General features: G+C 40.0%; 1 protein-coding gene across 1 annotated transcript; it reads right to left on the bottom strand.

Annotated features, from left to right (window-relative positions):
- On the bottom strand, window positions 1-27,753 carry LOC124276344 (helicase with zinc finger domain 2-like). Its single transcript, XM_046711974.1, is given in 25 exon segments — window positions 1-1,931; window positions 3,295-3,483; window positions 3,821-3,988; window positions 4,757-4,916; window positions 5,915-6,055; window positions 6,058-6,153; window positions 6,383-6,739; window positions 6,951-7,195; window positions 8,451-8,594; window positions 8,802-8,856; window positions 8,858-8,958; window positions 9,205-9,290; window positions 9,516-11,107; window positions 11,110-13,115; window positions 13,340-13,403; window positions 18,681-18,830; window positions 19,084-19,205; window positions 19,728-19,764; window positions 19,958-20,146; window positions 20,582-20,736; window positions 21,423-21,465; window positions 22,824-23,012; window positions 24,337-24,853; window positions 26,829-26,860; window positions 27,706-27,753. Coding segments are annotated over 22 exon segments (6,342 nt in total). The 5' UTR covers window positions 24,397-24,853; window positions 26,829-26,860; window positions 27,706-27,753; the 3' UTR covers window positions 1-1,931; window positions 3,295-3,301.
- Between the last annotated feature and the right edge of the window lie 201 nt (window positions 27,754-27,954).

Raw genomic sequence — 27,954 nt, 5'->3', positions numbered from 1 at the left:
AGAGAGAGAGAGAGAGAGAGAGAGAGAGAGAGAGAGATAATAATATGATAATAATAATAATAACAATAATAATAATTGCTTTGTATAGCCCCTATTTCCAGCTGTATGCAGCCGATCAATGGTGCTTTACACGTTACAGTTCAATCACTAGATGAGAAAAGAAATGTTTTGAGTTTTCTCTTAAAAGTTGGGAGAGAGTCACTGTTTATGGATGTAAATGTACATTTACATAAACATACAACTACAAATGTACAACTACAAATATACATGTTGCTTTTCAAGTAAATGGCTAAACCTTTGAATATGTTTACATATGTGCAAGGCACCAGTAAATTATTTCAATTTACATACCTAGAGACCTCATCGAAAGCCCCTTTAAGATGGTGATAATCAACTATCTGTAACTATCATTCGAATGCCTCTATTGTACATATAGATGTAGGATATTCCGATCTGACCGGAGACTTACCAAGTTAGGACAGAATGAACATGTAGTTATCATTGGTCAAGGTTTTCTATAGTTTGAAAAGACCACGGAGTAAACCGACAGGGAAAGAAAGTATACACTTGTAGATTGGACTTGGGCCCACTAGTACGAAGGATATCAAAGCGTACTTCAATGGAAATAGTTGCTTAACATTGAAAGTCCAACATAAAACTGATAACCGTACCAACTTAATCACCTTCGCATAACCATGTCTTTTGTTTCGTTTTTTTCACAAAATGTATACTATCAGTTGCCCGGAAATGCCCATGTGTGGAGTGCATTGATACTTCCGCAGTTTAAAGAATATTTATAAACAGCAATGAGTTGCATTAAGGATTCCTCAGGTTTGCGAACACATACTTTAGTGACATTTTAGGTGAATATGGTTTTTAGCTACTTTCAGCAATATTCCTGATGCATCATGGGGGAGATGCCAGTATCCACATTATACCCATCTGGAAAATAGAACCAGGATCTTCAGCGGGACAAGCGAACGTTTAAACCACTAGGCTACCCCACTGCCCCTGTAGAAGCAAGACAGAGGCTAAGCAAATGCGCTTGATTGAAAAGGATGCTTGCACCTCCACTGAAACGTCGCGTTGAAGAAACCAAGTAATTGGAATAGGAAAGTCAACTCAATGTTCATATTCGGGGACAGTTTCTGTCCATATGTCGTCGTAAGTAAAGATAGTTTACTGGACATGCCTGAAACAGTCCCACAGGCTACCACAATGGGACAATCCGGGTACAAACACAGTCAACGAAAAACACTATTTTCCATATCATAAGGAATATCCATTGTACAGTTCTATTTATACCATGAGCGTAAATGAATCCCTATCAAATAATAACTAATATAAATTAACTCATTGTAGATGTAAAGTTAGAATGATTTATATATATTGATAAACATAACCAAATGTGCAAAATATGGTGTATATGCAAACAATATGTATTGAGTGAGTGAGTGAGGTTTTCGTCGATTGTGGCAATATTCCAGCAGCATCACGGCAGGGGACACCAGAAATGGGCTTCACACATTGTACCCATGTGGGGAATCGAACCCGGGTGCAGAAGAAGAAAATCAGTAGTAACACATATGGTTGTTGTGCAGAAACTGTACAAGAAATATAGACTATCCAAAGACATACATTACCTCTAAATAATGCATCTATATAGGTGTAGATACGTAAGCATATACATAGGCATTGACACACACACACACACACACACACATTTATATATGACTATCACAGTGACAGTTGTAATTTCATCTACATTGTCTCTACCAGATACAGCTGCAGGTGACGAAGCTTCTGTGTGCTGTCGATGTATCCAGTATTTGAAAGTCGCTCTTGTTGGAGCTGTGGACTCGCACTTGATGGAGCTGAGGACTCGCTCTTGTTGGAGCTGTGGGTCTTTTCACACATGTTGACAGGGCCATCTGAAGTAGAGGTAATTAAATGAGATGGACTTAATCAGACATGCCCGGTGGCAACATAATGTCTGTCTAAATGGTATTTCCCGATGGCAACATAAGTCTGTCCACATGATATTTCCCGATGGCAACTTAACGTCGTCCACATGGTATTTCCCGATGGCAACTTAACGTCGTCCACATGGTATTTCAAGCCTACGATGTAACCGTTGCTGCTGTCAGTATGGCAGTTAACATTGAGATAGAAACATCGATACCTTGAGGGAGCAGGGTTTAATGTCCCTTTAAACAATTTTCCAATTCTGTGACGGCATGTCAGTTTAACGAAAGGAAATCCCGTTGTCGCTGTGACAAGCCAAATGTCCTTAAGATGGTAAACCTGGGAATCGAACCAAATATGTCATGGCCCCTAGGGCATGGACCTTGTGATAGCGCACTATGGCACCTAAGATGAACAAGCCAATCAGTGTCACTTGTGACCAGTGGCTCAACCACTCAGACTCGACAAAACATACGGTTAACATCCTTGCCTTCCTGTCTCACGCATAATTAGTTGATAATATAACACATCAGGGGTATGTAATACAGTAGTAATATGTTACTACAATTGTTTCAGGCCGCACCCAGCAATATTCCAGCTAGTATGGCGGAACAATGTCACAACACCAAGGCTGCACATGCGTTTGGTTCAAGGACCAATGGTATTCATGCAACAGCACATTAATTCATAGACAACAACACGATTATCTCCCCTTAAACACTAACACCTTCATACATTTTCTTTGCATGCAAAAACTTGGCGGACGTGATAGACTTGGTACCACGTCGAATAATGTAAGAAAATCTTTAATTGTAGGACGGTATACCCCGTAGATTTCGTTTGAAACCGACCCTGCCTAAATTGCGACACCTAAACCGATACATTGAGAAAATGTCGTAAGAGCAGTACAAATTACTGTAATAATATCGCTGCACTCCACCACTCTCAACCAAGTCAAGATAACATTTTATTACTGACTGAAAGGTGTAATCAATTAGTGCGTTATGGCTGTGTTCCGAGAAAACACTGAGGTAGCCATGAATCAAAATATTTTCCTTATTGATAAGATATTACTAACTCATATAAACTTCAGATCGTAATGAAAAAAAAATCATTTTCCACAATCATGAAACTTTATTCATTTAAGTTTCAGATGGCAATGGAACAAATCCTTTTCCACAATCAAGAAATCTTTATTTAAGTTTCAGATTATAATGAAACAAATCCTTTTCCATAATCATGATATATTATTCATTTAAGTTTCAGATGGTAATGGAACAAATGCTTTCAAATTTGTTGAAATACTATTCCTTTAGCAGCAGTACGCACCTCTGTGTTAAACAGGTTTCGGCAGAACTCCTGCCATGCCAAGCCGGGGAGTCCTCCTGTTTGGTCTCCGTCTCAACACGGGAGGGGGAAAGTCTGCTGCATCCTGTACGAAACAATTCTCCCCATCTTCTTTGTACGTGTTTAGCAGCTTCCTCCATATCGGATCACAGCGAAGCAGCTTGGAATTTCCTGGATAATACATGGGTGCCAAAAAATCCAAGGGACGTAACACTCTTTTATGTTTGCCTCAAGAAGATGTTACATGTACATGAGACAAAGATAAAATGAAGTTCGTGGTTGCTAATTATTTATAGTGTACTAATCGAAACAATTAAATTTGACTGTTGTAATTTTCAGCATTTTTTCAGCTATATGACGACGGTCTCTAAATAATCTGGACCAGACAATCCAGTGATAGACAAGCATTCATCTACGCAACTGGGATACAATGACATGCATCAAGTCAGCGACCGTGACCGCCCGATCCAGGGAGTCACCTCTCACGACCTGTATAAGAATTCATTACCGATGATGATCAGCCCTTTCCTGGCCCGAGTGAGCGCCACGTTGATCTGGTTAGCATCTGTGATGAAGCCCAGGTTGTGTTTGCACCAGCCACGTGTTGGGTTACTCTCTATCTTGTAGTGGGGCAGGGACCGCACAGTGCTGAATATCACGTAGTCCCACTCACCCCCTGGGGAATTAGGTGAGAGAAAATATAAATTGCAATGTGAAACTTGATTCCAGTGGTTGTTGTATGACGCAAAGTCAAGAAAACACACATGATTCCAAAACCTCAAAGCAAGAAATGTCTGCAGACCATCCGACTTATCCCACTCAAGCTCCAGGTGGCCAGATGAACGAGTACATGTTGGCAAGGAACAGGCTTTGCAGAGTTGTGCTTCTTGCTCATTTCCCCCAATCATGATACTGGTCGGTCAGGACTAGGTCAGGCTGATTGTCTAACGCTGCAATATTACAGCTATTTGGCGGCGGTCCGTAAATAATCGAGTCTGGACAAATCCAGTGACCCGCGGCATGAGCACCGATCTGCACAATTGGGATACGATGACATGTGAAAACCAAGTCAGCGAGCCTGACCACCCGATCACGTTAGTCACCTCTTCAACAATCCTGGGTTACTGAAGATCAATTCTATCCCGGATCTTCACGGGTCTTCTAAACGCAGGTCCATTGCAAACCTGACTATAAATAACCCGGTGCCTTTGAATCATTAATAAATAGTGGAGACATCAGTCAGCCACTTCTAAACAATCGGTGGCACACATGCAAAGCCAAGTGAATTGTTCAGCTGAACGAAGCACTGGAGCAAATGGTAAAACTCAAAATAAAATAGCATTGGACATTATTTTATCACTGACTTGGAGTTTTACTCCAACAAAGTAATATTTTTAACCAATCATTCGTCAAATCATACAAGGCTGTATCTATATGTGCCTACCTTGACTAGCAACAACGGTCTGGACATTCAAACCAGGAAACGAACCGCATAGATCCAGTTTCTCCTTAATGGCATGCCGCTGTGCATTGTACTGTGACATCACATTGATGTCTGTGGGTAGAATGCCCGCAGTCCTCACAAGGTACAGGAACACGTCCACCTCGAAAGTATCGGTAAAATATATATATATTTCATGCTCCTGTTTATATTAGAATGCCGCTTTAGCAATATTCCAGCAATATCACTGCGGGGGGACACCATGCAGAAATGGGCTTCACACACTGTACCCATGAATCTAACCCGGGTCTTCGACGTGAACGCTTTAACCAGTGGACTACCCCATCGCCGCTCTTTTCATTAGAGATAGCGAGAAGGAATGGTAAAATCACCTGCCGCAAGATACCTATGGGGTATCCTCTTCTGCAGTGGTATACTTTGAGATATATGATTTTGCAGTGTAAAGAGTCTAAGAATAATTAATGATTCGTGCCATCTGTACGACACACACACTTCGTAGATACTATTTTTGGTTGTTGTTTAACGCTGAACTCAACACGTTTCCATGACGAAGGTCTAAATAATCGAGTTTGGACCAGTCAATCCAGTGATTGACATCATTAGCACCGATTTACGCAAATGGGATACGATGACATGTGTCTGACATGGCCGCGATACTGACCTCCATGGGCTGACGACCAGCATGGGCTGCTAAAGACCAAATCTAAACCGGATCTTCATGGGTTTCGTAGACACTAAGCTTTATCCAAATGCCATCACTACTGACATTGAAAAGTAATCATGGAGTCCTGTTTGAATATTTCCCCTCTCAAGTCATCAACTGAGTTCTTAGGGATATTTTGGCAGCAGTAATATCAATACTGATGTTTGATAGATATTAGTGCCTACTTACTGTTGTTTTTTTGTTGATTAACGCCACACTGCAATATTCCAACTATAAGGCGGGGGTCTCTAAATATTCGAGTCTGGACCAGATAAGCTAGTGATCAACATCATGAATGTCAATCTTACAAGTGTGAAACGATGACATGTGTCAAGCAAATCAGCGAGTCTGACCATCCGATACCTTTAGTCGCCTCTTACAAGAATGGGTTGCTGACCACCAATTCCAACCCGGATCTTCACAGGTCGGCTACTTACTACTTTTTCTACTTCTTTCATGTTAGACTTGGATTGCTCATTGCCCTCTTCTGTGGACACAGTCAGTGTCGTCTCCTCCCCCTCCACGTGGCAGAACACTTTGGGGTTGGTCTTCTCAGGCCAGATGGAGAGTTCCTCCCCGGGGCTATGTACCAACGTGCATCATTGATCTGATCCGGGCCGGTCAATAACTTTCCATCGTAGAACTGATTAGATGGGAACATGCATATCTTTGGATGCTGAAAAAGATTATAACAAAATTGTATATTGTCATTTAATGTATATTGCGCACGACGAAACTGTCCAAAGTTTACTTAAAACAAACTTTAAACAGCATAATTGTAACCGTTTCTAACTCTATGTTTTTATGTTTGTGTTGATATAGTTAGAATTGCTTTTAGCAAATATATCTTATGGATGTGGTAATATGTTTGTTGCTTCTATTTGGACGCAACGTCAATTCCTCACCATTCTGTACTGGATGTTAAGGAAGGATGCCTCATCTTTGTATCTTTCAAACAAAGACTGGTCCAGCCCCAACTCTGCAGCATGAGTAGATTTTACAATGGGCCTCAGCTGTTGGTGATCCCCGATCAGCACCACCTGCTCTGCCTCGGTAGCAACAATCGGGATCATGCTCTGGGGTTCTGGGCACATTGCACTTTCATCAATGATACACTGGAAAATCCTAGTTGGCTTTGTAAGCTTTGTGCTTCCAGAAACCCCGCATGTGCACAAGATCACGTCACATATTCTCAGTTCTCCTTCCTCGGCTTTTCCAACGAGATGATTATAGTGTCGTATTTCATTCAGGCTGATGTTCGTCTTTGAAACAAGATATACATATATCAACAAAGTCAACAGATGAAATCTATGTTTCACTTGCTGTGTAGTATTGACTTAATTCAGAATGCATCACTCGTTAAATATTAGTAGATAGTGATATGCACATTACAACTGCTTGTACGGTTTATATTTATAATCAATGGAGAAAAAGGACACCTTTTGAAAGTAGTTATCATAAAACAAATCATACTCCTTTTGGGTCTGCTGCAAACTTCGCATCATATGCCTTGATCTTCTCAGCGTATGGTTTTCCTTTCTGTCGGATGACAAAATGGAGCGTGATGCTCCTCAGGTCAGGGTCAGACTTAAGGCCCCTTGTACTTCTTTTTGAGATGAAGTCACGTTTTGGTATTGGGAAGTCTTGGTTTTTTATTGTCTTCCCATACATCCGTAAAATCTTCGGACATTGAGGCCCCAGCTTCTGCATAAGGTACTCTGGGACACATTGCAAAAGATTATCTCAACAACAAGAAAACAATATTGCAAAATATTGCAAAAAGTAGTAGCGATCCCCTGTGGCCATTTCCTAAATGTTCCCTTCCAAGACAAGATTTCCAGACTTTTTCACAAGATGCAACAATTACAGAAGTGAATATATACTGAGAGAAACAAATAAAGGATCACGTGAAACTTCGAGCGTTCCTTTATTATTTTCCAGTTTTCATCACCACAGCGCTATTCAAAGCTGGTGATGAAAACTGGAAAATATTAAAGGAACGCTTGAACTTTCCTGTGATCCTTTATTTGTTTCTCTCAGTATATACGTATAACCGGCAATTAACGTTTCACAATAACCTCAAAGATGACCTCGACCTTTGACAAACGTTGAACCAACATTTCACGTGTTAGGATTTGTGAAGATACCTATGCAATTAAAGGTTTCATGCCTGTTGAGGCAACCTTGCCTCATATACTGACAAACATATAATCATGTTTCAGAGAAACCTGAATCTCGACCTTTGATTTAAATATTTATCCAAACAAATTCAAAGCTGGGCCTCATCCAAGATGAAGGTAGATACTGAGTATGATAAGTTTCAGATGAGGTTCAACTTTAACCTTGACCTTGGTCAAAAGACCTCCCAAATTCAGTGTAGAATAGGTCAATTGTAGGTGATTTAAGTTCAGAAGAGAAAGTATAACTCAACTACTACTTTTGACAATTGACATTTGATGTTCTAGGATGAAACATTTGAGCTTTAACTTCCATGCCTGCAGAAGTAACCTTGCTTTAGAAGCTGACACATATACAACCACCTTTCACAGAATCAGTAACGATGCCCTTGGCCTTTACTAATGACCACCAAACCATTTATAGCAGGTTCCCATCTAGAACGGGTATATGCAAAATATCTATATACATTATACGTTGATACGTTTAGGTGAAGTATAACCAGAAAAAGAAACTCAATGTTTCTGTCATTATTTTCTATGACGTGACCTTGGCTTTGACCTTTTGATGACAATAACATTTAAGAATGTAAGAACAATCTCTGATTTTTTTTATCATTAGTACAAATTTGTAATTGATGGTCAAAAACAGCATCTCAATGCACCCCGTTTCTCTGGATGGTAAATAAACAAGAATCTTCATTACATTCTACGGTTCTTTTGTTTTGAAATACATTCACTGCATATGTCTACGTCCTCAATGCGTAAACTTTATATATGACAAAACGAATACACCCACTGGCAACAAGGTCAACGGACTTGTTTGAAGGTCCACAGAAGAGAATTTGCTTCTGTTCCTTGTCATACCCCTTGCTGTGCATCTCCTTGTTGATTTTGTTGAACAAATAGACCAGTTTCAAACCAGTGTAAGTCTTTCCGGTGCCTTGAAGAAAAATAAAACATAAATGATCAGGTAAATATTGCCAAGTGTCACCCAAAAGGCAAATATTAACTTTATATAAAATATTTTATACAAAATATCAGTTTATAGCCTTCCTGCAGCTAATTGGCCTCTCTTAGAATAGAATAGATTTTGTATAGAATGTTCTGACAAGTTGCATCCAAAGCACTGAAAAGAATGCTTACGTACCCGGTGGACCCTGTATTAGACTGAAGGGTTCTCCCAGAGCCCTAATTATAGCTTTTCTCTGATTCCTGTTGTTTGCTGGCATGAAGGCAGAACCAACTCAGTTCTCCTGGAAGAATATCAGGTTGGCTGTTCTTGCAAATTTGAAGTCGAACCGCACCTATGATTGTGAGTGTAAAAAGTTCACATTCATATTGTACTAAATGTATCTTTCCTATTTATTATTGACACTTGAAACAAAATCGTTTAATCCATCCTCTGAAGCAATGGCGTAATGACTACTTTTATTGAATAAATGAATCATGATATTGATATATGAATGAATTCTCTTTATGTTGTTTTTCTATCCTTAGTTTGAGTAAAATGATGGTAACTGTTATACTCAAACAAATACTAAAATGATTACTCAGGGGTTTTCTCTTCGAGTTCAGAGCGATGCTTGTAGCCAGTTTGCTGTCCTCATCCAGGTTCCTCAACATCTGTTCACATCTCCTGAAGTTTAGCAGAATTAACACCCTTTATTTCAGCATTCAATGACTCTATGGCTTACTGTATCCCAACATATTCAAATATTTTTTTCAAATGTGTTGTATTAATGTCTTAATACATCTTACGTCTTAGTACTGTCATAACATTACCAATTATTCCGGATACAAGCAGTGTTTGCTTTTCAAAGGACCTAGTGCTTTATGGTATAATACACGACAGACATTTTACCTGTCAACTTCAGTTTTGAAGATGATTTCAACCAATGCTGAAAATGTTGTTCTCAGTAAATGTTGAGGAGGGGAAATGGAGTTGGGCATCATCTGGAAAGTTGCTATGATCTGTCCATAATGATCATCTGTACTTTTCGTTTGATCTCCTTTTTTTCTGATCTTCTTTATCACAGCATGTCCTATCCACACAGACGAATCCTCAAATATGCTGCTATTCTTTTGGTACTCATTTGGAGTATACCGGATGCAAATATATTCCAAAGATCCGTGTTTAGGAATGTTATCAAATGGCGTCTCACCAGATTTCACTTTTGTCAATCTATCAACTGTTTTCCCATCTATCTCAATTGTGCAGGCATCACAAAATGCAGAGTCCAAGGAAAACCACCCAAGTATTGAATCTGCTATCCTCTCCAATCTCACATTAAGATTTTTTAGGATGATCGATCCCTCACTGCCAACAGCTCCAGTAGCTGACTCCATTTCTAAAAGAGGTAGCCACGTTCTTTGATAATCCTTTGTGGATGTGAATTCACAATTTCTGACGGATCTCTTGACATATTTGGCAAAGATGTCCACAGGATCATACCAATGACCGAGACAAAGATTCAGGTTTTCGCACACCTGGAACATCTGCACATACGGCGTGAGGACACCTTGATCAGCAGTAGCATGCATCTGAACCTTCAATATCTGACCTGGGGTAAAATTGAAACTGAACCTGCAGTGGTGGCTTATGTCCAATGTCTCAGAACAGTCAGCTGCTGCCACCTTTTGGACTCCTGTTCCATTCAGGTAGCAACGTTCTCCTTTTCGTGAAAGGGTTTTTGCAACACTACATATCTTCTGGGAGTCCTCAAATACAGCCTGCAACAGTTTGGCAAAATCAGATAATTGAATGTGCACTGTATGCATGTTTGAGTCAATTTGCACATCCTCTGTTACTCTTGGTGCCTGATGTGATTGTGAAGCTGCCATTTGCTGGTGGCTGGTTGGCTTCACTAACCTGTAAATTCTCTTGTTCCAGGACCCACGTACAATCATCTTATTCATGCGATCACACCGAAATTCTTCAGGTCTTCGGCAGAAATCTAGAAGTTTGAATTTCAGTGCTTTGCTTCTGTTGGACATCTTTTTCAACGAGGGTATACATAGTGTGACCTGACTATCGCACACAGTATCAACAACAGCGTCAAACAACATTGGTGCTGAGGCCAACTGTTCGGCCTGCTGGACACCCACAGAGGCTCTATCAAAACGTTTTTGTCTCCTACACGATTCGGTGAGTTCTGAGCAAAGAGTGGTCATTTCTTCCACTGAGTACGGAGATGTATTCCGTTTTTCAAGGAGAGCATGCACCAAACGATGGTTGACAAGATCAACGTACCTTCTTATAGGTGATGTAAAGTGAGTGTAGGGCTGGATATTTAGGGAGAAGTGCTGCAGATCAGTTCCTGTTCCATTCCCAGAACATTTGTACACAGCCGACTCCATAATATCAAGCCAGTGACTCGTAGCAAGACATTGTAAGGGGTGCAGCTGATCACAACAAAGAAGGCCTTGCACAGACTTAAGATCTTTTTCTCTAACCGCTTCAAGTATTTTCCCCAGACATTCCTTTGAACGGGGACGTACTGTTTTCTATGTTCTCTCGAAGTCTCACACTGTTTGTCAACATTGACAATTGTCTTGTCTAGGATGGATTTGCCCTGTAGTGCAACAAGTAAGTCCATGATATGCTGCTCGTCTTCAATCCATTTCTCCACCTCTTCTTCTGGTGGAGGATCTTGACACCGAAGAGGAACACAGACTCTGAAACGTTCCATCAATAATGACGCTACAAACCGATTAGCTTTTATCATGAATTCTTCAACTAGAGCGTGAGCTTCCACAGAGGTGAGGAACGTCTGAAAGTCCACAAATCTTGGATCCTCAAATGGCACATTAAACCGAGAGTTCTTCAAACGTTTTGAACGAATTTTCTGAGACAGTCGGTGAAGCTGTTTGATACAGTCTTTGAGATGATCAGTACACTCGACATCATCATTGTTTCCATCTATAACCAGCTGTGCCTCGTCATATGAAAACTTGCGACAAGATCGAATGATGTGTTTCTTGACAACAGGTTTTTCAACATCCACTCCATCACTATCAACGACAAATAAAACAGACAGGACTCGTCTGTCTTTGTTTGGTAACAAGCTCAGCTTGTCTTGGCTAAGTGGTTCTGGCAGCATATTGTGACTTCTCCAGTTTGACGATGGATAGAAAGTTGTAGACCTCTTTTGAGCCTCCTGGTCCACAGGATCACCCTTCTTGACAACAGCGGCAACATCGGCAATGTGGACACCGACCACAAAGTTTTCTCCTGCTTTCCATATACTGAGTGCATCATCAAGGTCTCTCGCCTGTGGAGGGTCAATAGTAAATACACTTTGTTCTCTCAAATCATCATACCCTTTTAAAGACAGTTGGTCTTGCTGTAACAATTCCTCTACATGTGTAACTGCTGCCTTTGTGTAGTAAGTTGGAACTCTAAACTGTTGCTTCAAGACGTTGAGACCTGAAGCATAGTCCCCTCCACAATCTAGAACCCTGAGAACAGCACCTTTTGGATATGTGTGTTGAGGACTCCAGGTTAGGAACACAACCAGGAACACATATTGGCCTCTTTTATTCGGCAAAATGTCGAAATATCTATCAAACTCAAGTTTTCTTCTGTGACCGATTTTGTAGATATCAATTCTGTATTTATGGTCTGCGTGGTTTTGTTTTGTTTTTCCATTCCAGATATAGATTTTTGGAACACTTCTGCACAATGGATGCATTACATATACCTCCTTTGGATTGTTGCTACAAGCAAGCAATGGAAAGTCCACATCTTGAAATTTGCTGCTAAGAGTGCCAACAACATTTCCAAAGACTGTATCACTATTGTCATTTTCTCTGTTCAAGATTTCAACCACAACTTCGTCATTGTTAAATGTTTGGCCACATTTTCCACGACCATGTATCTCTATTTTGTGATTCTTCTGTCCAGCCTCCAAAACTTTACAGGTAGCTCGATGAGGACCATCCAGTTCAATGCGACATCTCTTGTATTTCTTAGGGTTGGTGGCCAATAAATGTTGTAGTTGAGCCTTGTCCTTCTTTTGATGGTATTTCAAACCCTTCGTTGTAGTTTTAGGAATATAATTTATATCTAACCCTTCTCCAGCAACAAGTTCGTCTTCGTTTCCCCCTTCAGCGTACAGTTCCTGACTTTCTTCAAACCATGTCTTTCTCCCTCCCTCGTCTTGGGCATCTTCTCCATCCCCTTTATGAACCTTCTCTTCTTCTTCTTCTTCTTCTTCTTCTTCAGATTCAGACCAGTCATAGGATGCCTCTGGCAAAGCTTCTAACCTATCATCATCGTCTTCACTAATCTCTTCCCACGGATCAACCTCTATTACAACTTCCTCGTGGAATTTTTGGGCTGTATATGGACGGTATACCTGTGTTTTGGCTGGCATTGCCTGCTGAATAGCCTTAAGAGTCAAGTCAGAACGGTGAGCCTTGTCTTGTTCAACATTTTGAGATGACCTTGTTTTGGGTATGGCTGAAAAGATATTTGATAGTACATATATCTACTTATACTATTACCACTATTTCTTTTCCTGTAAACTGAAAGATGATCGACTCTACATCGGAACAAATAGCAATATTGCAGCACACAATGCAAAACTAGGTTTATGTAGATACATGATATTGATAATTATTGCTGGATTTTAGAAAATATACCATACCATCAGTGATGAGTAACAAGAAGAGCAACCAAGTTACCTTTTGTTTTGTATTTTGTTTTCTTGTGTTCAACTTTCACTTTCTCGGCCTTTTCTTGCTGTGACTATAAAAAGAAGAAAAAGGTTCATCAGCAGTAGATAAATATCTTTCATACTATCATAAAAAGGTATATATATACACACACACACACACATATACACACATACATATATATAGTATCATGAAAGAAGCCTAGAATTATGTATAGAGCTACCACTGCAAGAACACCATCTTGTATTTTTTGTTGGAAGCATTTTTTGTTTCAGAGTCTGTAGTGTGTTTAATTTTGTCAAACATTTTCTCTGACACTATATTACGTGCATTCCCAACACCAACACAAGCCAAGAATGTGAAATAGCTGATCCCCTTTCTTGTCATAAAATAACACGGATACATGATACTGTATACATATGTGTGAGTGAGTGAGTTTATCACGGAGGGGGACACCAGAAAGGAGCTGCACACTTTGTACCCATGTTGGAAATCGAACCCGGGCCTTCGGCGTGACGAGCGAACGCTTTAACCACTGGGCTACCCACCGCCCTAAATTTTTATTCTGTTTTACAGAATCCGTACTTAAGGTAAATAATAAATAATTTCCAATTATATTTTGTGATATGCAAATCCGAACGAGCCTCGAATCGGGTGCTGCCGATGTAGCTACAACCTAATGTTTTGCAAGGCATATTTGTTTTTTTTCTATTTAAAGGAGAATACTAGACAATTGCAATAATTTGCTGGGTGAAAGATAAAGTCATCAGAAATATGGACCCAAATTTCTATTTAAAAAATATGGTTTATTATGTTTTTATCGCGAAAACAGTTTCTGTTATCTGAAACGGACTAATGTTGTTCTGAATTTCTTAACATTAATGTCTAGAAGATATTTTTCTGTACGAATGAATGCTTTAAAACAGGAATCATGGTTTAACTTAATGTGTAAACGTAGTGAAAAATGCCACTTTTGAAAATACATATCTTTTAGCCATTGTGTTAAATCATTTATAAAATGCTCTGTACTGTTACATTTTGTTCTCTCCAAATATAATCATAGCCGCAAGACTGACACCAGAGGTCCAGTTATTTTTACCTCTATCATCGTAAAGCATCATCATGTTATAACATTTTGGGGGGAATCTGGAGCTGGGCATTTTAAGCAATCTTATCAAATATTTTATTACTTTTATGTAAATAAATATATACATAGGGTATCTCAAACATTCCCCATAAACTGTAACATATTTGGGGTGTTGGAGTTTACTCCTAAAAATCTTTTGCACGCATATTGATGTACAATATAGAACAAACTTTATGGATAACAACTTCTTTTTATTCGTGAGTGCGACGTTTCGATACAGATTCTTGTACCGTTGTCAAGCATAATAGAACATGAAGAAGGGGGAAGTGTATATATACTGGATGTAACAATGTAACAAAGAAAACAACATAATTAACATAATTGGCTAGGCAGAAAGCTGATGAAGCCAGAGAGTAGACAAAGGACAGGCGTGGAAGCCAATGATGTACAAATAATAATGAGATGTTTATACAGTAGATTGGGCTTGGTGGATGAGTGCATCATAAGCGGATGGAATGAAGTATCCCTGGTCTCGGTTGATGGTGGGCTTTTGGCGTTTGATGTGGATGGCTTCGGTGAGCTTGCGTTTAGTGAAGTCTGTTTGTTTGTTAGAGAGAATGGTAATGTCAGACCACTCTATTTGATGATTGGGGCTTGCTTTGATGTGGTCGGAAATGGCTGATTTGCTCTCGGAATTGGTAACAGAGGTCTGATGTTCTTTCACTCGGGTGTTGATGGGTCGGGAAGTTTCGCCTATGTAGCTCTGCCCACAATCACAGTTTATTGTGTAGATGACACATTTTGGGTTGTTGTTCTTTACGCTGGCGGGTTTTCTTCCATTCATGTAGGGGATGGACATCTTAATGGAGGCTGAATCTGCGGCTTGTTCAGACCCGTGAGTGCCCGCGAACGCTAGCGAGCACTCGATCCTGAACGCCTGTGCCCGTTCGAGCGCTCGCGCGCGCACGCGAACCATTCTCACAGCTGCCTCGCCAAGCGAACCAAGATGGCGATCATGTTTAATGTCATTCGTCACCACTCGCCCCTTTCCGTAACCTCCAAAAAGAAGGCATGGAGGATATTTTGTTAATGTATATTTCATCGAGTGGTCTGACAAAGTTGATATGTTCACGAGTAGAGGAACCATTGACAACATTAACAAAATATTCTATTTATTATATTTTGATTCTTGTTTATAAATGATCGAGACATCGATTTCGTAGTTCGCGTTTCGTAGTTCCAGGCAAAAGTGATATTCTACTCAGTGAAAATGAAAATACCATTTTTCTTTTCACCAATATTTACAGTATTTCACCCTTAAGAATAAAAGAAGCTATTCGGCTTGTCCCGGAACAACACCAGTTGGTCGCGTCCGTTCAGGGCCGATGCGAGCGCTCGCGTTTCTGAACACGCCTCTGGTTTGGGTCTTTTGGTAGGAGGTGACAGGGTTGCAGCGATGGTTCTGTTGACTATTTTGGATGGAAAGTGGTTACGTTCTACGAAGACTTTCTTGAGGTGTTCGATTTCATCTTGTAGTTTAGTTGAGCAGATGTTCTTGGCCCTTCTGGTTAGTGTGGAGATGATGCCGGTCTTAACTTTAGGTGGATGATTGGAGTTGTAGTGGATGTACTGATCCGTATGGGTAGGTTTTCTATATACAGTGGTCTGGAGTTGGTTGCAGGAGGTGCGGGACACAAGGACGTCAAGGAAAGGTAGTTGCTGGTTCTGCTCGGTTTCCATGGTAAACTTGATGCGGGGATGTTGGTTGTTGAGATGGGTGAGAAGCTGAGTGGGATCTTGCTGAGGTTGGAGGATGACGAAGGTATCATCCACTTTGCGATACCAACATGTGGGTTTGAAGGGTGCAGTATCTAGTGCTTTATCTTCCAGGTCCGTCATGTAAATTTCGGTTAGGATGGGGGATAAGGGGGAGCCCATGGGAAGTCCATGAATTTGTTCATAGATCTCGTCCCCCAAGGTGAAGTAAGTGGAGTTGATGCAGGTTGAGGTGAGACTGATGATGGAGTCGGTTGAGAGGCTGGTGTTGAGGGGTTGTTGAAGTTTATCAATTCTGTGTCGTAAGGCTTGGAGCGCTTCTTCTCTAGGTACATTAGTAAATAGGTCCACAACATCGTAGCTGATGATGGGACCTGGATTAGAGATGTCGCGGATCTTGCTGCAGAAGTCTGTTGAGTCGTTGATGAAGGAGTTGGCAGATTTACTTAAAGGAGAGAGTACTTTGGTGAGGTGCTGGGCAGTATTGTAAAACACCGTATCACGGGAGCAGACTAGTAGACGAGTTTTCACAGGATTCTTATGGATCTTGACAGTTGCTCGGGCATAGGGTGGCTAAGGATGGGATACTGATAGTTTGCGATACAGATCTGTAGAGAGTTCAAATTTATCATGCAGTAGTTTTAGGGTGGACTTGTGCTGACGATTCAGCTTAGTAGTAGGATCTTTATTGATCTTCTTGTACGTGGCGGTGTCATCTAGCAGGTTGTCTACCATGGTGTGGAAATGGTCCTTGTCTAGAACAATGGTGGCCTTACCCTTGTCAGCTGGGGCGATGACGATGTCCGGGTCTTGTGTACCTTCTCTAATGTGTCATAGATTTCTTGACCCCATACTTCTGCACCATACAGCAGAATAGGGCAAATCTTAGTGTCAATGATTTTGAAAAAGGTGTCAAAGTCGAATATTTGGGAACGGTCTTATGGTTCTTAAAATGCCTATTAAAATCTTTTTAGCCTGTAGTGCGGCTTTGTTGCAGTGAAATGACCAAATTAGTCGATTTGTAAAAAGTACACCCAAGTATTTGTAACTTCTTACAACCTCCAATTTTTCACCTTTATAAAACCATTTTCCCCGTTTGGCTAATTTCCCTCCATTTTTGAAAACTATGACCTTTGTCTTATCGATATTGACATTCAGTTTCCATTGTTCACAGTAGAACTCAAGTTGATTTATTAGCTTTTGAAGTCCAGGTACTGTACTTACGAACATAACAATATCATCAGCAAAAAGGAGTAGAAAAGGTTTAATAATTTCTGGATGTAATTGGATGCCCTCGTTACAGTTTTCGTATAATTGTAGCGATAGTTCGCTGATGTAGAACGAAAACAGAAATGGACTTAGTATACATCCTTGTCTTACCCCAATGTAACTTTTATATGAAGAACATAATATCAAAGTTGACAAAAACTATGCATTTACGTCATATATTTAATCATTTCAAATAAATTTGACCAAATTAGAATGAATGACCACATTTGCTGGGGCATTTTGTAGCTGGGGCAGTTCGACTGGTACCCGTGAGATATATATTATCAAAATCAGTAAGAGATTTCACATAAGCTTGAAAATGTTTCGCTATAACATTCTTTTCGGTTTTGACCGAGTACCCAAACGATTTCTATAACCAAAAACTAGGGAAACATACATTGTCCTGACTAGTATTTTATAATTCACCAGTTTTGGGGAATAACATATCTGCGTCGTGAATATTATCTCTGCTCGACCAGGCTGGGATCTTGTATGGAGACTTGGTACGTTATTAATGAGAACTAGCATCCTACTTTTTTTCACCAAAATAATTCCAGTGTAATTTCTGCAGCAGATAATTTCTATTTTTTTCCCCTGTCTGAAGCATAATTATTTTCTTCATAAATCCCAGACACCCTACAGTCAACCATTTGACACAAAAGGAACTGCAATCACATTTCCAAATAAATAATTCTTAGGGACTGGTAATATATTTATAGGGGTGGGTTTGCTAGTTGGAACTGTATCACCTTTTGATGATAAATAGTATTCATATTAAATTATATGGTCTATTTCAAAACTTATTTTGACCTCAAGCGGTGCCTCCGTTTCGCTTGATTCTTTTCTTCATCTTCACTGGAAGATTGTCTTGCAAGAAGCAAAATTGGATCGTATTGGTACGGTCTAACATCCATTTCAGAAATGACATCAGGAACATCTTTTACTGCTTCAGAATCCATAGACACTTTTAAGTTGTGAGGTAAAATAAAAGAGGAAGCCATCAGCAACAGGCACATATGACGTCATGTCACCCCCTTTGCTCATTAACTGTCGGGTGTTTTCGTAATAGGCGGATATACGAGTACGTTTTTTGTGTTTTTATTGCTATTTTACAAACTTTTTGTTCAACTTTAATCACGGAATGTGACTTTTAGAACATCCTTTACAATATATCAAAAGTTTTGTTTTCGTTCGTATTCTCCTTTAAGATATTCCTACCTTCAGTGCGTTGTGCAAAACGTGTGGGCCTTGGAGCCATTCTGGGTTTGCTTCATATGTAGTATGATGTTGTGAAGCCATTTGGTTCTCAAGACGCAAGGCATCTAGATACTTCTGAAGTCGACATTTCTCATCCCACAAATTACCCGGCTGAAAATATAGCAATTATGTTTGCTACAGTGCTGCTGTGTCAAGTTGATAAATCCTGGGCAGGTCTAACATCAACCAGAAAAAAGACGAAAGGTAAAGTTTCTTAATAATAAATTAGTAGAGGACATAAAAGTGACAGATTTCTTTAAGGATACAATTTGTACAATGTCAAGAAGGTATTACTACAGTTTAAAGACCTGTTAAAAGACCTGTAAGAGGTATATTCTGTGAGGACGTGAAACTTGACCATTACACAGGATGAAAGCGCCAGCTCCGCACATTGAACTGCCAGTCTCAAGTTCCCACTTTTGTGACAGCATTTTGACCACATTTCCAGGGCCGCACTGTCGTCCATCTTGAAATAAACCTCCGCAGCTGCAACAGGTCATGGCTTTTAGTTGGTCTATCATGTGAAAAATGTTTACTAGGGTGAAATATATATTTACATTAGCATTCACTGATAATACATTATTGCAGCTTACCTATCAGGAATTGGAAACCAACAGGTTGCTTGGTATCAACTGAGTCGAAATATCAGATAAAACGAAAAATATTGTATCCACCTCCGAAATAGAAATTTACCGGGGTTATCTTTTCTCTCATTTGAAAGTGGACAGGGAGTTTCCAAACCAATTTACTGAACGACCATCAACGTTCATATTACTCTAAATAACGTTAGCTAATTATACGAAGGTTGGTGCAAAAAAGCTTGAGCTTTAAGAACACATTACATTGAACATTTGCTGCCTCAGATTGAGATAAAGGTTGGGTGAATTGACTCCATAGTAGTTTGCACAGTAATATATTGCATTTGAGGAAGATTCTGGACCAGATCGCAGTGTTTAATGACTCATTCCTCAGATATATGAAGGTCAATCACGCCTGTGTTACACATACCGACTTTCGCCAACTTCCCAGCCCCTTCGTAGAGCCCCTGTCAAATAAATAGGTACTGAATAACAATTATGTCCCAAACACTACAGAGAACATGTGCACTCGTTTGTAAATTGTAAAAGCTTAAAATGATCTGAATTTAGGCGCATTATCCTTCAAACACCATTAGGTATTTGGATATGACACTCAGATACGTAGGAATGTTTGTATATCCTGGCAAGGCTTGTTCTCACCTTTTCATAGGCACATTTGGCCATCAAAAGGATCAGATGTTTGGTCTTGTCGAAAAAGTTATCCTTGTGAAGCCTCATCCTGCAGTATGCTTGGAACACACGGAAAGAGGCGAGATAACACACCCCGGGGTTTTCCTGGTATGTTTTCTTTGCCATGAGAAGTAACTCCTGCAGCAGCTGAAGCAGCTCCTGTACAGTGGACAAGTTGGGGGATTCGTGATTGTCTTCAGATAAATGATGGTGGCTGTGGTATGATTGTGTGAGTAAGAGTTGATGTGTGTGTGTGTGCGGGTATGCTTGCGTGTGCAAGAGAAATAGAGAGAACAAGAGAGAGGATGGATGGTGGTTGAGGGAGAGACAGAGAATGAGTCCATATTCGTCTTTGTTTGAATTTTGATCACATATATAAACCTTTCAGGCTGATAAAGGTTTGATGGATTCGTATTTTCCTTTACTGAATTCTTTTAGAATGATTTTAATACCAACAATGGGGTAGAGAATTGTGTCCATCTGTTATTTGTATACTAGTTCTTTGTTGCAGAAGTTCTGCACAGTTTACAAACACAGTTTACTAAACATCTAACTGAGATACGTTTATAACATTTAAGAAACAAATATATTTACCTCGTAGCGTTCAGCAGTAAAATTTGTGTTCTGGAACACTGATTTCCATAGGGAAGTTTCTATCTTCCCAAATTCTTTTGTCAACTTCACCTCTACATCGTTGTCTTCTGGGTCTTTGGATATGTACACGTCAAGTTCCCCGGTCAAGATCAAAGCTGCAACAACCGAAATGCCCTTCACCTTAGCACAGAGACACGCAAATATACCGTGTGTGCGTTCGTTCGTGAATGTGTTTGTGGAATGAGTAGTTTTTCTATACTTAACTGTTTTGTGTATTTCGAAGAAAAGATAAAGTTATAAAAATGTATATGTTGTACCGTTTCACTTACGTTTGCACCTATTTTTAATTATGGAAGGTTCACTACCGGCAGTTTGAGACAATCACTGTAAGCATTCCTTTGGCATTTCATTCCATCTGAATATTAAGTACATTATTGCCTTAATAATCGGATAACGGATGTTACAATGATGTATAATTAATGGTTTCATGTTTGCGAAACAAATGTTTCTTTTCATATATTATTTTCTTATATTATTTTTACATTTTAATGTATCCAGAGCGCTGACATCGCTGCATGCATCGATGTAGTGTCTAGGTAATTGATGTGTCTTTTCCAGACAAAATTAGGGATCCATTTCCTGCGATGACGTCAGTATGTGTTTTGGGGCTCTTGCAGGATATTTTGATGGGTATGTTTTTTTAAAATTGTTATTTTTTAGTTGTCGAAGGTGATCGGACTTTGAAATTTTATATGATATGGTGCCAGGTTTTGTAATTCCAGCAGATCTCGATTTCTTTAAATATATATTCATGAGTTCCTGAGAAGCCATTCCGACTTACCATTGTACAGAAATCGCAGACCATTCAGAACTTGACTGCACCTCTGTAATAATGCCATGAAAATATACATTTTTGTTTCATCAATATCCGTAAAGGAGAAGCAAAACACAAGAATTGTCTATCCACTCTGTACAATTCGAAATAATCAGAGGTTTATGAATCAGGAAAGAGTTAGCGTCTCCTGTCTTGTCGGTAGCAAAATACGAGAACATGTGGTACAAGTCGAACTAATGACCAAATTAGACGAACTGTCTTTGTCAAATTTGCAAACCTTTTACACATCTGTATTATGAAACTATGTTTTGCATTGTGATCAAGCAACTATGAGGAAAAGATATATCACGCTCTTTGAACTTCTCCTGGAAAGACCATGCCAGTCAAAAAGGTTTTGAAATGTTGGCATCAAAAGCTTGAGCTCAATGATGAAAGGTTGTCCGAAACACAAAAAGGAAGTTGAAGTCACACCTCTTTTCACACAGCTTTGGGTCTCCAGTTATGAACAGATCTCAGTATGAAATATATCTGGGACTGGCACTGGTCGTATATATTTCTAGTTCAGAGAGGTAAATCAGCGCAAGGAGATTGGCGATTTGACCATTATAGAATGACATCAGATCATCGCTGGGCCTGAAGCCTAAATTTCTGACCAATTTTCCGTGTTTGGTTGTATTTCGAGCAGACAATCTGATTCATGTTTAATAGAAAAAACGATCACCATAGATAGCGTCCATGGGGATACCTACTTCCTGCCTAAATATCATATGGCAAACTTACACAAAGACGGTATCAGTCAGGACGTCTAGAATAGTGTCTTCTCTGTATTTCATTTTGGACACATTGTCTTGAATCTTTGAAGATAGCGATGAATTAGAACGGCAATAGGAGACTGTATCAAGGCACGATGTTAATATCCAGCAATTCCTTCGATATTTCAGAGCCCACATGATATTAAATCCGCTTGTTTCAAATACATTGTATTCTTCGAATATAAAGTCCGTCATTAATCATATTCAAAATTAAGGGGGTTCTTTGAGACGGGATTCGCTGTTACATTTGCTATTCGATTTATAGTATTTTGCACTTCTAAGCTATTGTTAACAAATATTATTGTTGTCATCAATTGTTTGAGTACATGTATGACCCGTCTTAAGGCAATACTGGGTTTGAAAAAACAAACAGCTTTGCAGTAACCAAAATGATATTTTTGGAGGTGATATTAATCAAATCGCATTGACATTAAGTACTTAAAGAATGTCATCCCATAAACATAGTGAAAACATAATAATAAATAGATTATTAAGAACTTGGCTATAGTGAGGTTCGAACCCCAAATCAGCAGATCTCGACATGCTAAGGTACACAAATTTGTCCACTGAGGATATTAAATACTAGTATACATACCTCTAGTATGAAGAGTCTGTTGAGTCTTGCACATACTAGCTGACTGAATCTAGCCGTCCTGTCATCTGTTGGAGTTGTTGCTGACAGAATTGTCTTGGCCTCTTTCTTAAATTTTCCCGCAGTGTGTTCATCAAAGCTCCCATCGCGGACACTCTTAATAGCTTCTTGAACAACCATATCAAGGTCAGTCTCAAAGCAAATAAAAGATACGTTAATACACCCATTCTGCATAGTCATTGTTTCATACTTACAGGAAGGAGTACCTATACTAGCAGCTCAGCCGAGTACGACCAAAAGGAATTTCTTTCAGCACATATCAGTGGTAAGAAGCCAATAAACTATGGCCATATCAGAGCGCTGAGGAACTCAAGAAATGTTTTCAGTATATCCAGTAATTCTAGCCCTGTGATATGGTTCTCCAATTGTCTGTAAGTAGTAAGTAGCAAGCAAGGCGAGAATTCGGTACAGAGCGAGCAATCGTATGACATATGTCTGATGACTTCTCAGACATATTAGAGAACCTTTAACAATAGACTTCCTCAGCCAAATCGAACGGAATAAACTACCAATGAAATGAACCTCGAAATAGTTTCAGTGATCAAGATTGGACAGTTGACTGCACATAATACATAACAGTTCCTTATTGCTATGTATACTTTAATGTAACTGAAAACAAATACGTTTGTTTAAATGTGAAACAAGCTGAAAGTATTGTAATGGGGTAGTGTTAGTCAGTAGTGTTATAAATCTGAAACAATGTTCCACTAGAACATCACAGTGTACAGAAGGTGTGGGGTGGGGTGGGGACGGGTGGGGTGGTGGTGGTGGGTGTCATTCGTGTTTACATCTTAGACAGAGTTCTGGAAGGTTCTGCTGGCTACATCAGCACCATGATCCTTTCCTCTAAATCATGACCCAAGGTGTTTTGGGTGCTGGAGTCTCCTTCTTTTGGTATTAAGGGGAGGTAACTCTTGCCTTTCATGTCACATTCCATGTCAACTTACAAGAAGTCTAGCAGTGTGGATACTCAGTTTGAGCCTATTTCTGGAATCTCGACCGTTGTTGCTTGAGTCGAATATTACCATCTCTGTCTTGATTGCTATTATTACAGCTTTTATAGTCTGCCTTAGAATTGTACTGCCAGTGTTAAATGTTTGCAGTGATTTGTATTAGTTTGTAAACTTATCTACTTTTAGAATATACTAGTAGTAGTTAATTACATTCCATCTCTTTGTTGGTTGTTGATTTTACACTGAGTTCTTTCACGGACGGGCTTTCGGTTACAGTGTAGTTTCAGATTGGGAATCCGTGCGTACCAATATAGAGAATTGAGCCATTATACTATTCTAATTTTACAATAAGGCAATGATTACATGTTATTAGTATAAGTGTGTGTGTGTGTGTGTGTGTGTGTGTGTGTGTGTGTGTGTGTTGTTGTTGTTGTTGTTTTGGTTTGTTTTTTTATATAACTGAAATAGGCATAAAACGAAAGTTGTAGATAATTGCCTCTCACCTGCAGTTTAAAATGACTTTGTCCTAATACGGCAGGGCTTGATTCGAGCAGGGACGCCATGGGAGATGGACGATGGGTCAGCGGGTTGAAGTCTGAACCCTCTCAAAAGGTAAGCCTATGGGTGCCCGGAGTGGCTGAGACTGACGGTGAGGACTCATCACAGGTAAAAGCATCCGTATGGGAGGGGTGGGAGGCGATGCTGCAGTACCGCTATAGGAGGTGGAGGGTAGGAAATCACTGGTAGGACTGGGGGTGATGTTTGGAGTTGGGCACGGGAAGGGAAAAGGCCTGGCTCCGGTTGATTTTGAGCGTATGTTGAAGTAGCCCATTCGGGTGGTTGGTGTTGGTGTTGATGTTGAAACGTTGTAGGCATATTTTGAAAGGAGGTAGATGAGGATGGATGAGGTTCAGGCGTTGCGGCATTGTTGGGGATTTCAGCTAGCCCCTCGCGGCGATCATAGATGACCTCTACATGGTCGGAGTCTCCATGCTTCTGGTCAGCCTCCGGATTTGACTGCTGCAACAGGAGAATATCCTTGAAGAGTTAGTGGCACAGGTGAACTCTCGACAGAGAGTGAGTAAAGAGTCTAAGAGTTCCTGTCACACCTCGGGGGATACTCATTCAAGGCACCAAAATTTGCTATGCATAGAATCGTCGATACGACCTACGAGAAACCTGTGTTCGTGAGTTCGAATCCCAGTTCGCCCCGTTTATGTTTCCACTTTTGCCAGCGCCGTATCCGTATGCTGTTGGGTTGTACCAAAATTGCAAATATCTGAAACCTACGTAACTTCATGATGATGAAGAAAACACGGTCAGTGACCACAATGTGTTTTATAGGATGCCTCCCTGCGTGACGACATATTGAACGTCACGTCAGGGGAACCCACAGGGAACTTTCACCATCCTGTAAAACTGAAGGACATGTGGGTTATCTCTCTAAAACACTTTTAGCTCTATTTCGTTTCCACCTCTTCAAAAATACACCCATGAGGTTCCGGTTTAGAATTGATCTTCAGTAACCCATGCTTGTCGTAAGAGGCGACTAACGGGATCGGGTGGTCAGGCTCGCTGACTTGGTTTTTTGACACATGTCATCGTATCCCAACTGCGTAGATCGATATTCATGCTGAACAATAGTGAAAATCATTTGGGTAGATAATTGGCTTGCATCTTCTTTGTCAGTGAGCCTAACCACCTGATATCGGTTGTCGCCCTTTAATACAAGGATGACCTGTTGTATCAGGAGCTTGGTTTACATTTGGTATTACAGTGAAAATACGGTTTATAATTTACTTCTATGTAATTGATTAATTTATCTTCTGAAAACTGCATTTCAGAATCATTAAGTTGGTGATTATATATCTATCCTTGTATGTGATCTTGTAAAAAGAAACCTTTTATGAGAATAATGACATTCAATGTATACAAAATTGTTTGTTAAAAATAAAAGGATCATGGATGAAAAAAATGTGTTATGCATTTTAAGGGGTGTAATAATGGTTCGTGGGAGTATTTCATGTATTAACCGGTTAACAATTTAGTATCACCCATGTGTCACACAGAACCTCTATTGTTCTTCAGAGGCAGTCGACTTAAAAAACCCTTGCATGCTCCACTGGTTTATTGTTTTCACAGTTGTCGTCTTCCAGGGAATAAACCGCTAGATGTTACTTAGATACACACACAGACTCGGATTACAGGTCGTGTCAGATATCATCACTCATGCAGTTAGCAAAGCACTGTCAGTCTCCATCATTCCTCTAGCCCCCGCCCCCCTAGCCACCGATTAGTACCTCAAGCCCCTCACCTGGCTGTTCTGTTAGCTGTACTCACTCCCCTGTTACAAGGGACAGCTAACAGAACAGCCAGAGAGGGGCTAGAGGTACTGATTAGTAGCTTGTAACTACAGGGACTATGGAGGGCGGGGGCTAGAGGGGTGGAGTCGTATGGTGATCTAACTTCAGTTGTTGGCAATCAACAATCCCTTTCTCCATTGTGTTGTTGCGTATAAAAAATCGTTTTATTGTTACATGTGGGTTTTGAATGTGAATGTAACTTCCTAGTTATTTCTCTGTTAATTGTAGAAAGGTATTTACATAATATATGTTTGTTTTATCACGATATACTAGTATACTTCATACGCCGATGTGATTTGACATTTTAACTACCTGACTTATTATCTCATGACCAGATCTCATATCAAATGACATGCAGAAATAGCACATCAAACAAATGACGTCACAATCCAACGGATAACATATGATCGTTGTCACGTGGCGTGCTAGACACCCAACAGCGACGTTATCTCATTACTCTTGATTGTTTGAGATTTCTTGAACCCAACTTTTTATGGCTCATTGGATTACAATGTCCTGCTGTTGGGCGTTAGCAGGATGTTGATGTTTGACTGACCTTGAATGGAAGTAATATGATAAAACTTGTTTTGTTAAGCCTGCAATATTATGACACGATATAAAATAAACCTTACCTGTATCTCCTCATCTGAAAGTCTGACCAGACCTATAAAAATATGAAACAGTTTAATTGGAGGATATTGATTTAGTAAATATAACATAGATCCGATTACGACTTCGACAGGTTTGAGAGAGAGAGAGAGAGAGAGAGAGAGAGAGAGAGAGAGAGAGAGAGAGAGAGAGAGAGAGAGAGAGAGAGAGAGAGAGAGAGAGAGAGAGAGAGAGAGAGAGAGAGAGAGAGAGAGAGAGAGAGAGAGAGAGACTTTAGTCAGTACTTTATTGGAGGCCGCGTGGCCAAGAGTACAAATACAATTGGGTTTAGTAGCACATTATTATAGCGGTTTTGGTTTCGTTCATTCATTCATTCATTTATTGTGAGAGAACCCACATAGCGACGCAGGTCTCGTTTGTAGGCGTAGGTGCCATTGATGCCAATTACTATTGTTCTATCTCTTTGAAACCTACGAGTGCAGGTAATGGGTAGGCGCAGGAAGACTCAACATTGTTGTGATAAAACGGATAACTACTACTGATACTACTTTTAACAAACAAAATGAAACATCAACAGCAACAATGTCAAATCGTGTTTTAACAGATCATTTACGGTATTGACGGGAATGGCATTAAGCCAACTGAGTACCACTGAAGGCAGATTACCTATTCAGTGGCAGCAATGTGGGAGAAGGAAGCGTCATTACACAGGGTAAATAAGTTCAATATCTGCACGTTAGCGATAATGAGAAACATCATGTTTACACGTGAACGTATCACCATTCCGTTAAAACTGTATCCAACTCACATACGGGGTCCGAGTAAACGGGGATCGACTGTATTCTAAATCATTATTGTGCAATGCATATTACTAAATAAGGTAAATATAACGCATATTACCGTTTGACATTTCTGTCTGGTATTAACAAGAGCCGAAACAATCCCTGGGTCTGTTGCGCCTGCGCTAACGCTCCGACACTGACCCAGGCAACCACTGCCGAATGGCGGCCTTCACTGCAGGGAGACGCGCCATACATTTACTATAGAAAAATCCGAGAACGGGTGGTTAGAATTTTTTCATAGCATTTTCATCGATACTATGGCAAAGTATACGTCACCAGAACAACACCCATCGTTACTTTCAGTGTA

This window comes from Haliotis rubra, unplaced genomic scaffold (assembly GCF_003918875.1).
Source record: "Haliotis rubra isolate DU_JTF1 unplaced genomic scaffold, ASM391887v1 Scf208, whole genome shotgun sequence".
Lineage (NCBI taxonomy): Eukaryota > Metazoa > Mollusca > Gastropoda > Lepetellida > Haliotidae > Haliotis > Haliotis rubra.
The sequence above is the reverse complement of the archived record's forward strand: the minus strand, read 5'-3'. Positions and strand labels throughout refer to the sequence as shown.